The 20,104-nt window shown below is 39.0% G+C and overlaps 1 protein-coding gene across 3 annotated transcripts in view; it reads right to left on the bottom strand.

Annotated features, from left to right (window-relative positions):
- The window catches only part of dlgap4b (discs, large homolog-associated protein 4b), a 135,723-nt gene that overhangs the window by 8,966 nt on the left and 106,653 nt on the right, over window positions 1-20,104 (bottom strand). For all 3 annotated transcript variants that reach the window (XM_079882972.1, XM_079882974.1, XM_079882973.1), the window contains 3 exons: window positions 5,717-6,099; window positions 2,624-2,715; window positions 1,098-1,606 (listed from right to left, as the gene is read on the bottom strand). In XM_079882972.1, the coding sequence (XP_079739098.1) occupies window positions 1,098-1,606; window positions 2,624-2,715; window positions 5,717-6,099 (984 nt within the window). The remainder of the gene's footprint in view (window positions 1-1,097; window positions 1,607-2,623; window positions 2,716-5,716; window positions 6,100-20,104) is intronic.

Raw genomic sequence — 20,104 nt, 5'->3', positions numbered from 1 at the left:
AAAAACCTTTTCACAATTCAACTTCACTCATGCATAAATTTGAAGACAGAGAGACAGAGAGAGAGACAGAGAGAGAGAGAGAGAGAGAGAGAGACAGAGAGAGAGACAGAGAGAGAGAGAGAGAGAGAGAGAGAGAGAGACAGAGAGAGAGAGACAGAGAGAGAGAGAGAGAGACAGAGAGAGAGAGAGAGAGAGAGAGAGAGAGAGAGAGAGAGAGAGAGAGAGAGAGAGAGAGAGACAGAGAGAGAGAGAGAGAGAGCAGAGATATGTAAGTGTTGAGAGAAAACTAATGAACTAAAACAAAGACTGTACGGTAGAAACACTAGAGCCGCTCAAAACACATATAATTAAGGCACTTCATTAAGAAAAATCAAAGCTTGTGTGTCACTTTAAAATGTCTGATAATGAACTGAGCACTGTTTAACAGTATATAAATAATACTGATCTTAGTATTTATTAGCAACGATTCGTCTGTCTATTAAACCTTTGACAAAATCACAGCGAACATTCAGATCTGCGTTCTGACCCAGAGAGAGCCGGTGTCATGAATACGAAACTGCTTCACAAACAATATTTAGTTACAAATACTCATATTATCACAGAAGTATTGGGATAAAATGTATAGTTCGGATAAAAACACAAAACTTGATGCTTCAAATAAGGATTGTATCAATTACATCGTTACGCCAGTAGGTGGCGACAAGTGACCGTTAAAAAATGTTTTTAGAAACACCGATTCATCCAATAATGGAACAACACAGCTTTTTTCAGCATAAGAAATCGCAGCTCATAAGCAAACTTAGACGCTGCTGAGACATTACATGTCACATCGATGTCACGTGTCTTTGCGGGACTTTTACAGGTTGTGTGTGAACACACTCTCTGATTCCGGAAAATCACTGGCAGTGTGAATGAACCAAAATCAAATGAACCCGGGTCAAATCCCGGGTCACTTTATCCGTGTATTTTCCGGAATCTCTGTGTGGAAGGGGCTTTAGTCGGCCGACCGTCGGGTTGGTATGTCCCGGGCTTTAGTGGCCCACAAATGGGACGCCCTACAATCTCCAGTCAACAAGAACATGCCACATCACTCTTACCCTCCTCTGAGAGCTGGTGCTCTTTGGTTTCTTTCTCCATCTGACCGCACCAACCCTCCATCCGGCCCGTCTCGGCCTGCAGGAGCTTCAGGAACCAGTGCCCGTCCCGTCGGCACGCCGTGGCCCCCGTCACCAGCGCCGGGGACCCTCCGTTCCCCGTCCCGTTCCCGCTGTCCAGCCAGGGGTCGGGGGGGGGCAGAGACGACGGGTCGAGCGCGGGATCCAGGCTCTCCGAGAAGGACGAGGAGCTGCTCTGTGTGGTCGAGCGGTTGGTCAGGATCTGTCGCGAGGGGCCGCTGGTCGTCACCGCCACGTCGTCGTTGTCGTCGTGGTTACCGTTGTCGAGGGACAGGTGGGGGGGCGAGTTCACTGATTGGCTGGCGCTGTTGACCATGACTTTCTTCTCGGTCTGTTTGGAGTTGGATGGGAAGGTCAGGGACGTGAGCGAGAGATCTTGCGTGTCGGAGTCCGTCTCTTGACGAGAGGCCATGCTACTGGAGCGGCTGAAACTAACACACGCACACACGCACACACACACACACACACACACACACACACATATACAAACACAGACACACACACACAATTATGAGATAAATGAGGTCACTCAGAAATCCTTATCAATCACAGACATATTAAACTACACAGTCTCCATTAGACAGCAGAAACTAGGCCATCATAAAGATGACTGATGTTGACATGAACCGCATGCAGATCTGTGTGTGACATCAGATACAACGAAGACAGATTTTATTAGACCCTTAGTTTAAATGAAGTCAAGTTGATTTTCTTATGCATTTTCCTCAGGAGTGCCATGTAAAAAATAAAGGAATCAACTCTAAATTAATCTAAAATAAAAATGTAAATAAATTACTTTTAAATTTGACAAACAAATAGAAATATTTTAAATGATTTCATGTTTTAAAAAGAAAAAATAATTTGAAATGAAATTATAATTTAATTTAAATATATATATAGATTTGTAAAATTGTATCAAAAATACAGTACAATTGGTAATATTGTGAAATATTTTTCTTTGAAATAACTGTTTGTTATGTGAATATATTTTACAATTTTAAAGCTGAATTTTCAGCATCATTACTCCAGTCTTCAGTGTCACATGATCCTTCAGAAATCACTCTAATTAGTATTTAGTGGAATCCTTTTTTCAGGAGTCTTTGATTTATAGAAAGTTCAAAAGAACAGCATTTATTTTAAATATAAACTTTTCTAACATTAAACATGTATTTAATGTCACTTTTCATCAATTTAAAGCATCCTTGCAAAAGAAAGAAAGAATCTATGTGTGAGTGTGTGTGTGTGTGTGTGTGTGCATTGACTTCCTCATAAACAGTCTTTTTTTGACTTACAAAAACTGTTTTTTTCTCCCTGAAGAACCTTGTCAAAAGCATATAGAAAAATGAATGAGGAGAAATGCCTCCAGAACCAAGGCCGCTGAAAAAGCGAGCTGTGTTTCAAAGGCTTTATCACGAGTAAGCGAGGAACAAGAAGTGAAACAAACTCACGTCCAGCCGTCCTCCACTTGAACTCCGATCGACTGGAATCTGGCCAATGGTGGCGTCTCTACTTTAGCCTGGATTTCCTGAATACAGTCGACCTGCAAACAGATGATCCATATAACTGATCTACATTAAACAAAAACCGAGGTCTGCAAAAATAAAGGGCCTTATTTTAACGATCTAAGCTAATGGTCTAAAGTGCAGTTAGGGCGTGTCTGAATCCACTTTAGCTAGTTTAATGATGAGAAAAATGGTCAGCGCACCCGGCGCATGGTCTAAAAGGGTTGTCCCTATTCTCTTAATGAGTAATGGGTGTGTTTTGGGCATAATGTGCAATAAACCAATCAGAGTCTCATCTCCCATTCCCTTTAAAAGCCAGTTGCGCTCGCGCTGTGGCGATTCGCTATTTACATGGAGGAATTTGCAAGCGGAAAGACTGAACACTTCTCTGGAGCGCAAACGGATCTGCTCGTGCGTGAGGTTAAAGCTGTGTGTGTGTGTGTGTGTGTGTGTGGTGTGTGAGGTTAAAGCACAAGCAGACCATCAATGGGACAAGCCGGATTCCACCATTTATTTATGTACACCATAATAATCTTTTATATTGTAATTGTTTTATTTTTAATATTTGGCATGTTTGTGTGGTACTGCCTGTGTGTGTAATAAGCAGAGTGTGTGTGTGTGTGTGTGTGTATGTGTAATAAGCAGAGTGTACGCACGTTATGGACCCGCCTATAGCCTATACTGCCCCATTGACTTTAGTCCAGGTTTCAGTTGGTCAATGGCTCAGTCCATTTCAGTTTCCTCAAAATAGCAACGCGCCAACAATGCGCCTGAACACACCTCGTTTTCAGACCAGCAGCACATGGATGCACAAATGGGAGCAAATGCATTTGCTATTTAACCCTCTGGGGTCTGGGGTGTTTTTGGGGTCCTTGAGATGTTCTGACATGCCCTGACATTTGTGCTTTTTTCAGTTGCTTATAAACATATTAATGGCAAAGGTGTAAATTCACTCTATATAGCACAAACAGGACTTCCATAATATGTGAGCCACATGTATGTACATGTTTTCATTTTTGAGAGAATAATGTTTATGCATGGTTATCGAAAAAACTAAAAATTAAAGTTTCTGAAATAAGGCCACAAAACACATACTAAATATGTGGCAATAAGACTTTTGACTAATGGATGTCATCGCCTAGTGTTTTTTCTTCAAAATGATATGAAAATCATCCTGCCTAATCATTCACAAAAAAACGATACATTGATTTTAGTTTTGTGAAACACTTTTAGTTTGGAAAGCCAATATGCGGATGGGGCGTAAACGCTCCAACAGCATCATGCATATTTAGTAGTTCACACCTGGTGAGACTACGTCCCTGCATACTTAATGAGCCATTCATTCAGGTGTGTCACCTATAGCTAACTTAAATATACAAGCTTCATAAAAATGATCATTCTAGGAGAAAATTTCAGATGGCATTTAGAGGCTTTTGCATCTGAACTCTTCATATATACACACACACATATATATATGCATGCACATACATACTTTATAATCTTTTCAAAACTAGTCAACGTCTTTCAAAACTAAAGTATACATTTTATCATACGTATTTCAAAGTAAAGGATTCATTAGTTAGTTGATGACTTTATTTTTGACAAAACACATACAGTATATATTCCTCATCTCAGTATACTAGCAATAGAGTTTGCTAAAAGCTGTTCATTCAATACAGCAGTATTTGAAAATCGATCATATTTTGTAAAATTACATTTATATTTGCATTTATGTCAAAACCTAGACACTTTTAAACATCAAAAGGACATTTATTAATATGTATTCGTGTCAAAATGACAAATAAACAGATTTTCCTATTCAATTTTGCATGGAAACGCTTCCAAGACGCTTGCGTGTCGCGTGAAAAATAGGCGTCGGTTCTATTTCTAGAATGCACGCGTTTTCCACGCGGCTCGTGCCGCGCCTGAGACGCGCGTCTCACACAGGCAGTGTGTAAACTCTAAACTGTTAACAGTTGCTTACGCCACGCATCCAGTGTTTCACCGGCCTTATCCAGCGGATTTGGGCGTTTCACAGGTTTGTATGGATCGCCTCACATTTGCGTTTGAATAGCGCGGTCTCCGTAGGCGGAGTCACATTAAAACTTAATTAGCTGAGATGAGAACGACTGACATCTCTCTCTTTACATACATATTATATAAACTGTGAATATTTGTTTTTTATAAAAATTACTTCATTTGAAAGAAGAGAATTCAAGCTTCATGCCTGTGTGGCTGTATGCCTGTTTGACTGAGTATTCGCTGAGTTACAGTTCATTTTCGGACGCGTTTCAGAATTGACTTCACTGACGGAGAGTAGGCAGAACTCGCATCATGTTTATTTTTCTTTATTTGGCGAAAAGCACAACACTTTGTTTTTATTATGAGCATACACAAAAAAAATACACACTAAACAGGATCGATTGATGTATAACACAAGCATATAAGATAAAAATTTATATTTTTTTTGTATTTTTTTTTTGCACTGATAAGGAAAAAAACGAGCCTATCGCGCCGGCGCGATAGCCGACCTCAGGGGGTTAAACAACGTGGCGCAGGACGTGAAAATGAAAATTGCGTCAGGCTGAAACTAGCAAAACACACTTGCATCGTGCCTGGCGCGGTATTGCACCGAATGTATGATAGGGTTCATAAAGAGTTGGTTAATTTTCCCCAAAAAATAAATAAATGCATTATGTATTTGTTCTTTACTTTCCAAAAAGTGATTTTGAAAATAAAAAAGCACATCAAATACACAAATTTCTACCGTAAACCCCGGTTTTCTGTATCTATATCCTTATCTATACGGCCCAAAACCCACGTGTGACACCATTTATACACCACTGAAAACATAGTTCTGTATATGATATTGCATTTCTGTCAACAGATCCTCCTAAATATTACCTAATGCACCTTTAAACACAGTGGCGCAGGATGTGAAAATGATAACTGCGTCGGGCTGAAGCAAGTAAAACACACGCCCGGGTGCATGATAGGGCTTAAAGCCCACGTGTGACACATTCAGTTCAATAAACTCACTTGAATCCCGATGGAGGAAAGCTTCCGTCGTGGAACGGGGTCTATCGGGGGTTCGTCCGGGGCGAGAGCGTCCCCCTTCACCTGCTCATTATGATGAGGGTTGGGAGAGATCACCACAGCCGCTGGGATCTGGGGTTCCCGGGGCGCCGCGACAGGAATCTGGGGTCGCGACCCCTTGGCCCGCGTGCTGTCGAGGCTGTCGGAGGAGTTGCTGCGTCCTGATTGGCTGTTGGCCTCGCTCTTGCGGTCCAGCTGGTCTGGGTAACAGTCCTGCGCGGATTCGGTGCTGCTCTGCACAGTGACGGAGATGAACGGTTTGGAAGTGGTTCGAGGGGGAACGGGAGGTGGAGCAACTTTCTTACAGCTCGTCAAACATGTGGAGACTTCAGAAACGGAGAGAGAGAAAGAAACAAACATTTAGAGGGATCCGTTTAACAGCATGACACGTCACAACTCAAGTTTAGCATGCAAAATATGAAATTACTCATACGTAATATACATGTTGATTATCTTAAAAGAACAAAAAGTCTTCTTCAGTGTCACATGATCCTTCAGGAATCATTGTAATGTGCTGATTTGCTGCTCAAAAACCATTAATTGATGTTCTTATCAGTGTTGAAAAGTTGTGCTGCTTCATATTTTTCTGGAAACCGTGATTTTCAGATGAAAAATATTTTCTCTGATGAATAGAAAGTTCAATATATATACGTATATATATATATACGTATATATATATATATATATATATATATATATATATAAATAATACTATTTTAAATAATTACATAACATTTAAATAATAATTTAATAACATTTATGAAAATTTGTCACAAATTATCTAAATGGTCACACATCTATTTTAATGTTTTGATGCTTTTATCACTTTAAAATAAAAAATTAAGAAAGACTGGAGAAATGATGCTGAAAATTTAGCTTTGATCACAGAAATAAATTACATTTTAACAATATATTGACATAGAAGACAGCTATTTTAAATTGTGAAATATATCACAGTATTACTTTTTTAATGTTTTTTTTTTTTATCAAATAAAAACAGCCGAAGAGCAGAAGACTTACGGAAACATACAGAGCCCAAACTTTTAAATGGTACTCAGATTAAATTCATAAACACTAACTCAAATTCATATTCAGAGTACAAATACTACATTCATAAAAATATTATTAAAAGTGACTCACAACAACACACAAACCTGTAAAGGCTCGGACTGAGGAGAAAAAAATCAAAGCCTTCTGGCTTTTTCCCCAACAACAATAATACTAATTCTATACTATTAATAATAGCACTGATGTAGCCTATCTCATCCTCACAGCTCTGTGTGTGTGAATGTGTGTGTGTGTGTGTGTGTGTGTTTATGATGGCAGTCTGCTGACGTCAAACACAGCCTGAGACCTTTTTTCCAACAACACAGTTGTTTTTCCAGCGCTGCAGATCCTCTAAAACATGTGTGGACTCCAGACACACTAACATATCACTGCATTAGATCACAAAAACAAAAGTGTCATTTATTGTAAACTAAAGGAAGATGCACAAACACATTATGCAATCAAGACATCTGACATAAAGAACAAATAATAGATCTAGTGTTGAACATGAAGAAGCTGATTCAAGGACACTGAGACCAACATGATAAAGAAAAGTCAATGTTAGTGAAAAGAAAAGATCCTGCAGCATTTGAGCGCACATGCAATCTAATGCAATGATATTCAGACATTTGGGGTCACTGTACGTGAGTGTTTGACTTTATAGGTTCACTTAATTTATTGTTTGGTTAATTTGCAGAGAAATAAAGTGGACGGATGCCCAATATAAACCCTGTGTGTGTGTCTCAGTGTGAGTTCACTAGGGTGGAGTTGGCAGATGGAAACGATGGCAAACATAACAAGCCCACAGGAATCCTGTGTGTGTGTGTGTGTGTGTGTGTGTGTGTGTGTGTTGTAAATCTGGGCGTCAGAGCTGTATGTGCGTTTCATACTCAAACGTCAAGCAAAACCGTAACATGCTGGGAAAAATTTGTAAAGGTTTTATTCCTACATTGTGAACTATAACAAAAACCAAACACATTTAGTCCAGCTGTACATGTTAAATACACACCCATGACAGATCGTAAGCCCAGCGCAAACATATGGACAAAAGTATGCATTCATTATACAACATGTATCAGTTTGTGAATGTATGAAAGGAAGTTGGATTGACTAGTCAGCTTGTTTATTTAGGATACATTTAGAGATGTGTCATCTTTAATCAAACTAATACTATCTTTCTCTAAAACTACTTTCTTTTTCTGATTGTTACTTAGCTCTTCTAGTGGGTCACTGGATCATGTTACGCAATCGCCAATTATTAAATTAGGCATTATTTTAGTTTTAGCAAATGTGCATTCTGTCTGGCTCACAATTAAATCAATAATTTCTCATTGAATTTCCTGTTTCACTCTGAACTACGTCACATTACAGAAGTAAAATGGGCTGCAAATGGCACGTTTTCCTCTCTACATGGAAAAACATTATGTTAAATCATGATAACAGAAGACAAGAGGATAATATATCAGTTGGTAAGCAAAAAGCAAAAGACATAACCTGCATGTTATCAAACCATTTATTAATCATCAGAAGGAAAGATTTTTTGTAAACATCTGTTTGTCTGCCTTAAAGTGCCCTATTATGCTATTTTAAAGGTTTCTAATTGTGTATTAGAGTCTCCTAAAACAGGTTTACATGCATCAAATGTCAAAAACACTTTCCTCATAATCTCCAGTGCAGCGTCAGCTCTTTTCTCCCAGTGTCCGAAACGCTTCGATGAAGGATTCAGTCTCTCTAAACCCCGCCTCTCTGAGAGCTGCTCTGCTCTGATTGGTCAGACGGCCCAGTCTGCTGTGATTGGTCATAAACCAAATGCTCATTATCATATCTGAATCTCAGCTCTTGATCACAGTGATACGAACAGTAACGATGGCGTGGGTTTTACCGTATCAATCTCAGAAAACAGCGTCTTCTCGACATGAACAACACGAACCAAACTCTTCCAGTCTCAGATAAACTACAGTGTTTGAGGGCGGGGCTAAGAGACGCTGATCAGCCAATCAAGACCAGAGGCTGGAACTATGCAAATTAGTTCCAAACCTACAGGATCATCAGGAAGTGAGACTGGAATTACTGACGACTCGTTTCAGTTCAGAATCACTTCTTTCTTTTGGGAGACAGACAATAACTCCATTCATCTGCACTTTGACTTTTAAAACTTTGCAGAGCTTTTACACATCTCTATTACACACTACATGAAAGATCATATCTGAAAAAGCATTATAGGTTCACTTTAACATCTAAGAACCTGATTCCTAAAAACTTACTCAATATCAGATCTTGAAAGATCTCCATCCCCCAGATGTTATAAAGCAACCTACATTTTTAGTTGTAAAGGTTAAATTTCTCCCAAATGCTGTAGACAAACACCTTACAATCCATTCAAAACTCAACATTTATAGTGAACATTTACATTAACTTTCAACTCTTCAACATGAATAGTGAAATCACACACACACACACACACACACACACACACACACACACACACACACACACACACACACACACACACACACACACACACACACACACACACACACACACACACACACACACACACACACACACACACACACACACACACACACACACACACACACACACACACACACACACACAAGCAACTGAGTCAACACTGGTGTGTATGAGGGATCCGGTCTGAATAATGATGACTTTATCATTCAGGTGTGGCCATGATCACAATAATCCTTCTGTCTCTTCAGTGCCTCCACACATCGACTGAAACACCAGTATATAGTTGAGTTCAGAAAGGCATTCAACAGTGAAACAGCCCTTATGAAATCAGCTGGTTTAATTTTGCAGGTTTGTTTGTTTCAGCTGCAGTAATATCTGTGTCAGCAAGATCCTCGATCGCCTGTGGAAAGAGTCTCAGCTTCTGCATGAATCATTCATAAGGCAAGAAATCCCAGTTTTATAAAAAGCAGAGGCTTGCGCAAAATGAAGTACACAGAGAATGAAACTAGACATTTAACTGAGCAATGAGGGAATGTTAATAACTCACTGAAAACTACTCTTGCTAATGACTGTTACTTTGTGTGAAACTCAAGGCCTTCATCTAAAAGCAAAGCACTACTTAAGTAGAAATCACTTTAAACTTAGGATGGATGTTGTTAGTTTTAAAACCGGATGTGCACTAATTATCATGGTAAAGAATGATCCCGTTAGCCATTACTAATTCCTCTTACGCAAGTTAAAAATGAAGTTTTTCCAATATGGAGCTTCACTGGTTAAAAATATCTTGGTGAATCTCATGAAAACTGCATTTGGCACCAGTGTTAATTTTCGTTTTGGCGAGTAAACACAGCCGTTTATGTCTTTAGTGAACAGTTTGGAGAATATTGGATGTGTATCAGTGTATTGGATCCGGCCTTAAAGTGACAGCGCTCTAATAAACCTGCTGCTGTCCGTCGTTAATATTAATCAGGCTTTTCTAGCAATTTTAGGGTTTAGGGTCACAACCATTTCTAGGGTTTACAAAGAATGGTGTGAAAAGGGAAAAACATCCAGTATGCGGCAGTCCTGTGGGCGAAAATGCCTTGTTGATGCTAGAGGTCAGAGGAGAATGGGCCGACTGATTCAAGCTGATAGAAGAGCAACTTTGACTGAAATAACCACTCGTTACAACCGAGGTATGCAGCAAAGCATTTGTGAAGCCACAACACGCACAACCTTGAGGCGGATGGGCTACAACAGCAGAAGACCCCACCGGGTACCACTCATCTCCACTACAAATAGGAAAAAGAGGCTTCAATTTGCACGAGCTCACCAAAATTGGACAGTTGAAGACTGGAAAAATGTTGCCTGGTCTGATGAGTCTCGATTTCTGTTGAGACATTCAGATGGTAGAGTCAGAATTTGGCATAAACAGAATGAGAACATGGATCCATCATGCCTTGTTACCACTGTGCAGGCTGGTGGTGGTGGTGTAATGGTGTGGGGGATGTTTTCTTGGCACACTTTAGGCCCCTTAGTGCCAATTGGGCATCATTTAAATGCCACGGCCTACCTGAGCATTGTTTCTGACCATGTCCATCCCTTTATGACCACCATGTACCCATCCTCTTATGGCTACTTCCAGCAGGATAATGCACCATGTCACAAAGCTCGAATCATTTCAAATTGGTTTCTTGAACATGACAATGAGTTCACTGTACTAAAATGGCCCCCACAGTCACCAGATCTCAACCCAATAGAGCATCTTTGGGATGTGGTGGAACGGGAGCTTCGAGCCCTGGATGTGCATCCCACAAATCTCCATCAACTGCAAGATGCTATCCTATCAATATGGGCCAACATTTCTAAAGAATGCTTTCAGCACCTTGTTGAATCAATGCCACGTAGAATTAAGGCAGTTCTGAAGGCGAAAGGGGGTCAAACACAGTATTAGTATGGTGTTCCTAATAATCCTTTAGGTGAGTGTATTTGCTTCTATAACTTTTTTCACTTTCACTTTTTGAAGTGCTTTTGCTTCTGCAAAAATCCGACGAGTGTCTTCTTTAAAAGCAAACCTTTAGGTCTGTGTTTCAAAGCATGTAGCCTGTGAATTACAACTAGTTACGTTCAGATCGATGTCCAAAAATGGCAATTAACAGGTTGACTAACTTTTAGAATTAGCGAGCAACCTCTACAATATACTTCTGTCTGTCTATCATAGCCATTAACCTGATGCACGTCGTCTTTAATACTTTGTGAGAGCACACAGGCGTATTAATGTGCACATTAAGAGCAACTAAGTGTTCTGCTGTCATCAACAAAGCTACACGACTCATTCTAGCATTATGAAATGTGTCTGAAGATGTGAACCTCTCATATTTGTCATCTTGCAAGCGTAACGCAGTATGAATCTGACAACGCTAGTATCAGTATGTGATTCAGAAGGTGCAGCTTACGGTTGCATAATACCAGAAGATAAAAACACGCCTGTGAAATCATCACTCAAACACACACACATACACATTCTTGTCATGTCTGTGACACATGTCAGGTCTAGACTGGGCCTATTGTTGGAAAGGTCATGTTTGGGACAGTCATGTAGTTTGGTTATTATGTCAAGGTTTTCATGCTATTTACTAGATGACAAACCAAATCTTGTGAAAATCGGTTGGAATTAAGTTGCTGTTAATTCACCTTTATGGCTCTTGACCTTTCCAATATGAGCAGCCACTGCTAAATGAAGCATCTAAGGCATTAAAGTCCCCCTGTGGTGAAAATCCAGCTTTTAATGTTGTTTATAATGAAGTTTTTAATATGCTTTAAGACAAACCATGTGTAAATTCATAAGTCGACACCATTGCTGAGTATTTCCTCCTTAAAACTGCAGTGAACCAAAGACAGTCTCAAAAACACGCTTTGAAATCGCTGGTGTTTCTGACGTCACAAACTACCTTGTAACCAATCAGATCAACGTGTGATCGTCAACCAGTGGATCTCTGAGCTGAGCGAGGGAGTGGAGGCGGGGCTCATTTGCATACTCATAGAGCCGCGCATACTAAATGAGGCAAGGCTGTCGAGTTACATTCAAGATATTTTAAGGTAGAATCATTTTTTCAAGAAAAAACATTTAAATATGTCATTTGGTGATCAAAGATGAGTTTTAAGGGATGAAATTATTGACTACATGGGGACTTTGATAATAATGTTCAATGCCACATCAGAAAAACCTTAAACGTTGTTGTCAGTCAGCACACATCTAAATTTCTGTCAATTATATACTGTACAACGAAATGAGTATCTCTGAGAGGAAACAACATTTTCATCAGTAATGCATAATGACATCTGTCCCACAAAAAAGCTCTCCAATTTAGTTCATTATTTGCTGAAAAATATTTTCCTTTTCTGAATTTGGAACATCCTCACCAATAATACGGCAAACAAACACACAAATCCTGTAAGACGGCAATAAGGAGCTTTACGTAGAAAAAGAGCAACAGAAGTAGAAATGCACAAATGACAAACAGGCTCATTGTTGTAGATGCTTACTCATGTGGAATGAAACTCCGGTGGAACACGAGCCCTAAATCGGAGCGACGCTGTGACCAACCCCGCTGGAATCTGCCAGGATTAGGTCATTATGTGGATTTGGCCTTTAGTGTGGGAAATGTGCATAATATGGAAACCTTCCCATGATGGACAGAAATCTTTGATAGATGGCAGCAAACCCAGAAGAACACAGTTAATGCATGATAAACCCAATGTGAAATGACAAGTTTCCATCAAGACGCTATTCGACTGTCTACAATGAATGTGAAATTTACTACATTTACATGTGCACTAATAATGTGATTATTTCCAGAAATCCGAGTAAGGATTTTTAACTTGACAAGCAAACCTCTTCACTACCATTTGCATGCAATGATCATTATTCACTAAGATTTGTGGCTATTTTTACCGCCATCATTCACAAATGCACAGCACAAATGATCTACTGTGTTACTGAGCAATGTTTTAATCTATTTGCATCGAATGCAAATCACATTTCTATGGAGTTTGACGTGCCTAAAAGTATCTTCATTGTGATGTTTTTGACCATCAATATACTGCATTATACTTTTGTCGTGCAACGTTGTCAACATGGACTCAGTTTTATTTAAAACCCAAATATGCAATGCCTTCCTTACAAATCTGAGCATGACAATATCATCCCCATTTCATCACAAACACATGCACACTTTGGTCAGAGTGGAAAAGATGCATTAAAGTGTTTACATGCCTGTTCATTGCAGTTAAAATCAACATATTAAGCTCATATTATGAGCTTTATCACATCAATTTAATCTAAGTATTTTGTTTAAATGAGGTCAAGTTTAATCGCAATACTGCCTAAATCTCATTATGATGATGCACGTAAACATAGGTGGTTAAACTTAGAAACAAAAGTTCACCTGCTGCCTTAAAAACGTGAGTAAACTCAACTAAACACTTGAAGATAACCTGTTTCAACTCAAATAGTCAACTTTAAGTTAAATTTTTGACAACTTAAGATCAAAATCCACAACAATTGGAGTTAAAGAGAAATAAGTTCAAATAACTTAAGGCCATCATGTTTTCCAGTATAGTCAATGTTGCACGACACAATAACAGCCAATGGGATGCATATTGTAGCAGGAATTTGGGCCAATATGATTAGCGATTTAATTTTCAATTTTTAGCAAGCTATATAGTTCACGTGCCAAACTTTCGGTCATTAGTGGCTGTGGATTAAATGCATGATAAAGCTCGACTGATAACGGGTGTCACACTCTCATCCCATCATACTGGATTAGAAACAATTTCACAATTGTTTTATGCTTTCTTGAACCTGTTTCCAAGATCCTTTTCTCAGCTCTACTCCACAAACACACCTCAAATATGTGTGAAGATCAGACAGATAAAACGTGAGCGGCACCACCCCGTGAAAAAACACCAGCAATCTCACATCTAACATCTGTTCTGCCCAAATAACACACTAATGTGCTAAAGTACACTGTATTGTTCTATAACACAGGAATGAGGAACACCGACCGTCACACACACCTTTGCTATCATCACAATCACGATGAGCCTCAGGGGTAAAACAGGAGCGACACACTCAAACATCCATCTGATAACATGAGGAAACAAAGTACAAATCAGTGAAAGATATACAGCATGCAAATCTTGTCAAGACGTCAGAAAACCACAATGAGTAAGATTTAACACTAGGGGCCCTATGTTGCACCCAGCGCAAATGACTTTGTACATCGACGGCGCATGTATCATTCCTATTTTGCACCCGATGCACAACAGACTTTTCCCTCCACAGACGCACGTCGGTAAACTAGGGAATGAATTTGTGCTACCAGGGCGATTCAGTGAAAAGAGGAGGCGTGTTCCGGTGCAAACATTCCCTGGTGCTATTTTGCAGTTTCAGAAAACACTTCCGCCACTGACCAGGAGAAACCTAGTTTAAAGTCAGTGGCGCGTTATTCAGATGCTATTTTAAGTACACATTGATTCTCTCATCTACACAGACACAGCAGTTCCCATTTTTGCAAACCATACATAATTACAAGGAAAAATATTAACACATGAGATAAATCATTGTGGTGTCCATGAAGATGTGAAAAAATAGGCATAAATCTAGCTTACACATTTACCCAAATTATCATACGCCTGTTTAACCGAAGCTAATTTGGGTGTGTTTCTCCATCCCCAATGTCACTTCTCTGTGTTTTACGGCCCTGACGAGAACGTCGGTCTCCTCGGCTGTGAACCGCTCATGGTGTGCGTCTGGCAAATCCGCCGTTATAATAGCAATCCGCCATGGAACAAGCGCGCCTGCTCTTAAAGGGAATGTGAGATGATGCTCTGATTGGTTTATTTCACGTTACGCCCAAACCACACCTATGAATAATGAAGCTACTGAAGACCAACACATTTTAGATTTGCGATTTAGATCGAGACCCGCCCACAAAGTTACTTGCGTTTCGCGTTTGATACTTTCGTTTCAGATCATTAAAATAGTGCCCTATGTCTTCAGCTCACAATAAATATCTACACTGATCTAGTTGCCAGGTAAGAAAAAGTTCATATGTGAAACAGCCAAAACTTTTGCACTGAGGAAGAATCGTAATTTGGTACTTTTTGGTTAAGATTTCATTAAATACATTGAGGCTTGGCTTGAACATTACATAAATTTAATCCAGGCTCAAGAATTTGGACCAGGTTAATTATATGATTAACAACATGATCTGCACTTCATCCAGCTTTCTGTGCTCTAAAACTCTTTCCTCGAGTTCAACGGCACACTGTACGACCTTTCATAAAGCGTTTTGAGAGCGATGACCTCCTGTAGGTTACCAAAACTTGAAGCAAGAATGAGCAGCTGTTGATCCCAAACCTTCTGAGCAGAGAAATCCCACATTTAATTAGCGGTTTTATGTTTTAGGACATGGGTGTGTTGTTGTAATTGTGGTAATTCTCTGGGAGTGATGAATGTTGTATAACTAATAAAAGCACTAATTACAGGCCTTTCTTTTGCTGAGACTTAGTTTGTTATGCTGACAATTCATCTATGAGTGTGTTCTTCACCGAAGAAGCAGCTCCCAAAACCTACACTAGAACAGTCATTATGCTTAAAAGTGTACAAGGGTTAAAGGATTAGGCCTAGTTCACCAAAAAACGGAAAGTTTTTAAAGGGGACCTATTATGCATGGAAGATTGTTTCCGCCACGGAATAAAACAATTTAAAAGAAATTGCGACTTTTTAATATCGCAATTCTGACTTTTTTTTCCCTGAGTTATAAAGTCAGTATTGTGAGATAAAAAGAAAGTCTTTTTTTTTTCTCAGAATTGGAATTTATAACTCGCAATTGCTAGTTTATATCACAATTCTGAGAAAGAAAGTAAGAATTGCGAGATGTAAACTGGCAACCGCAAGAAAAAAGAGTCGGAATTGTGATATAAAAAGTCGCAATTACATTTTTTTTTTTTTTTTTTTTAATTCAGTTCCAGAAACAGGTTTCCATAATTATGTCCCTTTTCAAAGTCTTGATTTAGATTTTTGGGCTCTACTAGCATAGCTTGAATGTTCAAAAAACATTATTCTCCTCATATTCTCCATTGTTGCGGCTCCTCTCTTCCCAGTCTGTCAGTAACGCTCTGTTTAGTTTCTGTCTCTATGAAGCCCCTCCTTCTGAAAAGCACACTGTGCTCTGATTGGTCGGCTGGATTTGTGTGTTGTGATTGGTCAAGCGCTTTGAGTGTGTTTGGGAAATGTCCCGCTCTTACCATAACCGCCAGTTTAACACACTACTAACTAACTCAACCAGGCCCCGCCCCTTTATTCTGCATATTAATTATTTAAATGAGGAATATTGTGACGTGTTCGTTCCCGGCAGAAACTCAAGACTACAATGGAGGAGTTTCAGGGAGTTAAGAAACACTGGCACTGATATAGAGGATAACTCAGAGCTTTTTCATGCTTAAACAGCAACATTAAATAAATATATGACGTAAATAATGACAAAATTTTCTCTTTATGCTGAACTACTCCTTAAAATGAGCTTATTATCCTCCCAGAGTTTCTTAAAACACTTTCCAAGGAAGCGCATCAGTCACTGGAGGCTGCTGCGTCAGCTACTTCTCAACGCTGCTGATGTTTAAATGCTGTAAAACCCCAAAGTGAAGAACTATAGCAACAGCAGTCATGCAAACAAAAGCTCTAGACTGCCATGAGAGGAGTAAAACCAACAGAGATCTCTCTTTGTAATATATATCCTGTACTATCCACTGTTTAGAAGTTGTAAACAATCAGATCCAGCAGCAGAGATTATGCTTTTGTGTGCTTTAAGTCATCAAAAATGTCCCTTTTGATTCCATGTTGACTTTAACACAAATACTGCCACCAAAATTGCAGCTACAGAATTCATATCTACAGAAACCATCTAGAAAGTCAGGCATTAATGCTGCATGAGGACCTCCAACACAAGAGCTTTGAGCTTAAAAGGAGAAACGGTTAAATAATTGAGCAGATCCATGAAAAACATTCCCGTAAGTGCAGAAAAAAATCTTGGAAGCTAAAAGTAAGGAGGCCCATGGGAGTCACATCCTTTTCTATCTATTTTTTTTATTTATTATCAGACATTAAAAGCTGCACGATAATGGTTAAACAGATAATCAAAGATTATTTTGCTCAAAAAAATTTCATTGGAGAATTTTCTTTTTACATTTCAACAGAATTACTTCAACTATCTTTAAGAACAAATCAAGAGAATATCGATTCATACACATTATTTATTTACCTCAACTAGTTTCCTGATTTTTATATATATATATATAATTTTTTTTAATATATATATAGAGCCTATAATATATTTATATATCATATACAGTAATACATTGAGAACTGGTAAAACCCTAAGAAGCTTCTCTCAAAAGCTAAAACTAATTCCAATATGTCAACCAAAGATAATGGAAATATCAAATACATTTTTTTTTTTTTTTCAGGATAAATAAACAGCAGGCCAGTATCACAGATGATTACGCTACTTAATCGAGAGAAGCAGAAATCATGATCACGATTAAAATACCTTTACCTGTTAGGCTCCATGTCATGAGAGATGCTGGAGAAACATGCTTTATGCAAGTCGGTCACTGTGAAAAAACTAGATGCATTGTTTCATTGTTTCAGCACAAACATCCTGGGAGTTGGCTGACTATTTATCCAACTCACTGAACTGATACAACTCACTTTGAATGTCTTTTGTTGCATTTCCGGAAGTGCACTACAAAACATTATACAATAGCTAGACATCAAGAGAGCGCTTACAAGAAAGAGGCTCTTATAGATGCTCACAGAAAACATCTGAAAGGAATATAAGGGTGTACTGTTTGTGTAAAACAGCATCAGCCCCTCAATCAGACTGCATTTATGATCTCTAGTATGTATAATTTTCTCCAAGGCCTGTTATCAGAACTGCAGATGAATGAACCCGTTTCAGAGAGCGATGCACGGCAATTAAAGGTAGGGTAGGCAATTTACGAAGAGGCTAGAAATAAAAATTGCTAGCAATAAAAAATTTGAAAGCGTAAGATCCCACCTTCCCTTCAAAGCGTCTCCAAAGCCACACCTCCTTCAAAACACATGAACGAATACAGCAGGGAGTGAACAAAAGCGTCACGAGAGACGGCGTTAAATTAGGCTACCTAATGTCACAAAGCATGTACATTACAATAATAATGAACGTAAACAACTTACAGAGCACTGACCTGTACCACCTGACTGCTGCAGATTCATTTCGTCATGATAGAGTTGACATTGAAACGCATAAATTTGAGTCACGAACAGCACAGTGTGTGTATGGGTTTCCATCTCTTCCGAATTACAGTAGTTATGGCGTGAACGGACCGAATGCAATGATTGGATGAGCATTTTATAGTCCTACGACTTCCATGGACGATATATACATATCAGGGATGGAAATTAGCACCCGCCACCAGCCAAATGCGGGTGATTTTGTGTTGTGGCGGGTAAACTCGCTTCACCTACCGGCCACCGTGGCGGGTAAATAAAGATAGCATACTGTTTCACACGGACGGCGGACACTTTTAGAGGAGGCACACCTTCAAAAAAAATGTGGCGTTACATCGCAGGCGTTAAGAGGTCTGCAGAGAAAACATCTTTGCATTGACTTAACATTGAAATCACTCACGCCTGACGCGCTATTCGCATCCGGTGTGAACGCACCAATGCGACGGTGGAGCGTTTTTAAGATTCCCACTCTGGAGGGTGGTTTCACTTTTTTGCGTTATTAAGCCCCAAAAACGGCATCGCCGTCTAAACGAAAGGCACATCTGAAAAAATATTTTTACGTTTTCACCCGCGAGCGTTCTCGTGTAAACAGGGCCTAATAGTTTCATTGTTGGGACTAAAAAACCTAAAACTGGAAGCCATAAAAGACCACGAATCATCCAAATGCCACATCCAGGTAAAAAAGAGAAATATATATAAGAGAGGAAGAGTGTATAAGAGAGAAAGAGAAAATGTCAGTATTTCATTGAGACTTGAGATTAAATAAACTGCTTAAGTATTGTAGATCTTGTAGTATTAATTTTCACATGCAGTTACACATTGTCGGTTAAAAACAAGAAAGTGGCTGGTAAAAACATTGAGTGGCTGGTAGATTTTGAAATCCACCAGCCACAGTGGCCGGTGGACAAAAAAGTTAATTTCCATCCCTGATACATATAAATAAATTTAGACCACTTAACTTAGTGATTGCTATCAGGATATTAAGAGACTTTCAACCAGCATAACAAAAAAAAAAAAAAAAAAAAAAAAAAAAAAATCTGGAACAAATCACCTACCCTGCCTTTAAATGCAAAGAGACACCTTTAACTAGAGCGATGTGTGTAATGTAAAACCTCTACATTGCTGTAATGATAAACACAGTGAATGCTCCTGTCTGACAGGGCGGTCAAGTTCAACTGCTCTAGAGAAGTCATCATCAGCTCTTTTAAATCCCATTACAGATGATACTTCCCCATGGAAACTCATGACAACTGTTATGGGAACACTGAATTGCATTAGGGTGTGTGTGTGTGTGTGTGTGTGTGAGAGAGAGAGAGAGAGAGAGAGTGAGTGTGTGTGTCATTGATAAACTGAACTTCTAAATAAATGTGGAGAAAAAAACAAGCACTATAGAAATAGTCTGTATAATAACATATTAAATAAAAAAAATATATAAATTATCACAATAGAATGTTATTATTTTAAATTAATAAGTTATTATTATAATCATAATC

Source organism: Squalius cephalus (assembly GCF_949319135.1).
Source record: "Squalius cephalus genome assembly, chromosome: 10".
In the NCBI taxonomy this organism is placed as follows: domain Eukaryota; kingdom Metazoa; phylum Chordata; class Actinopteri; order Cypriniformes; family Leuciscidae; genus Squalius; species Squalius cephalus.
The sequence above is the reverse complement of the archived record's forward strand: the minus strand, read 5'-3'. Positions and strand labels throughout refer to the sequence as shown.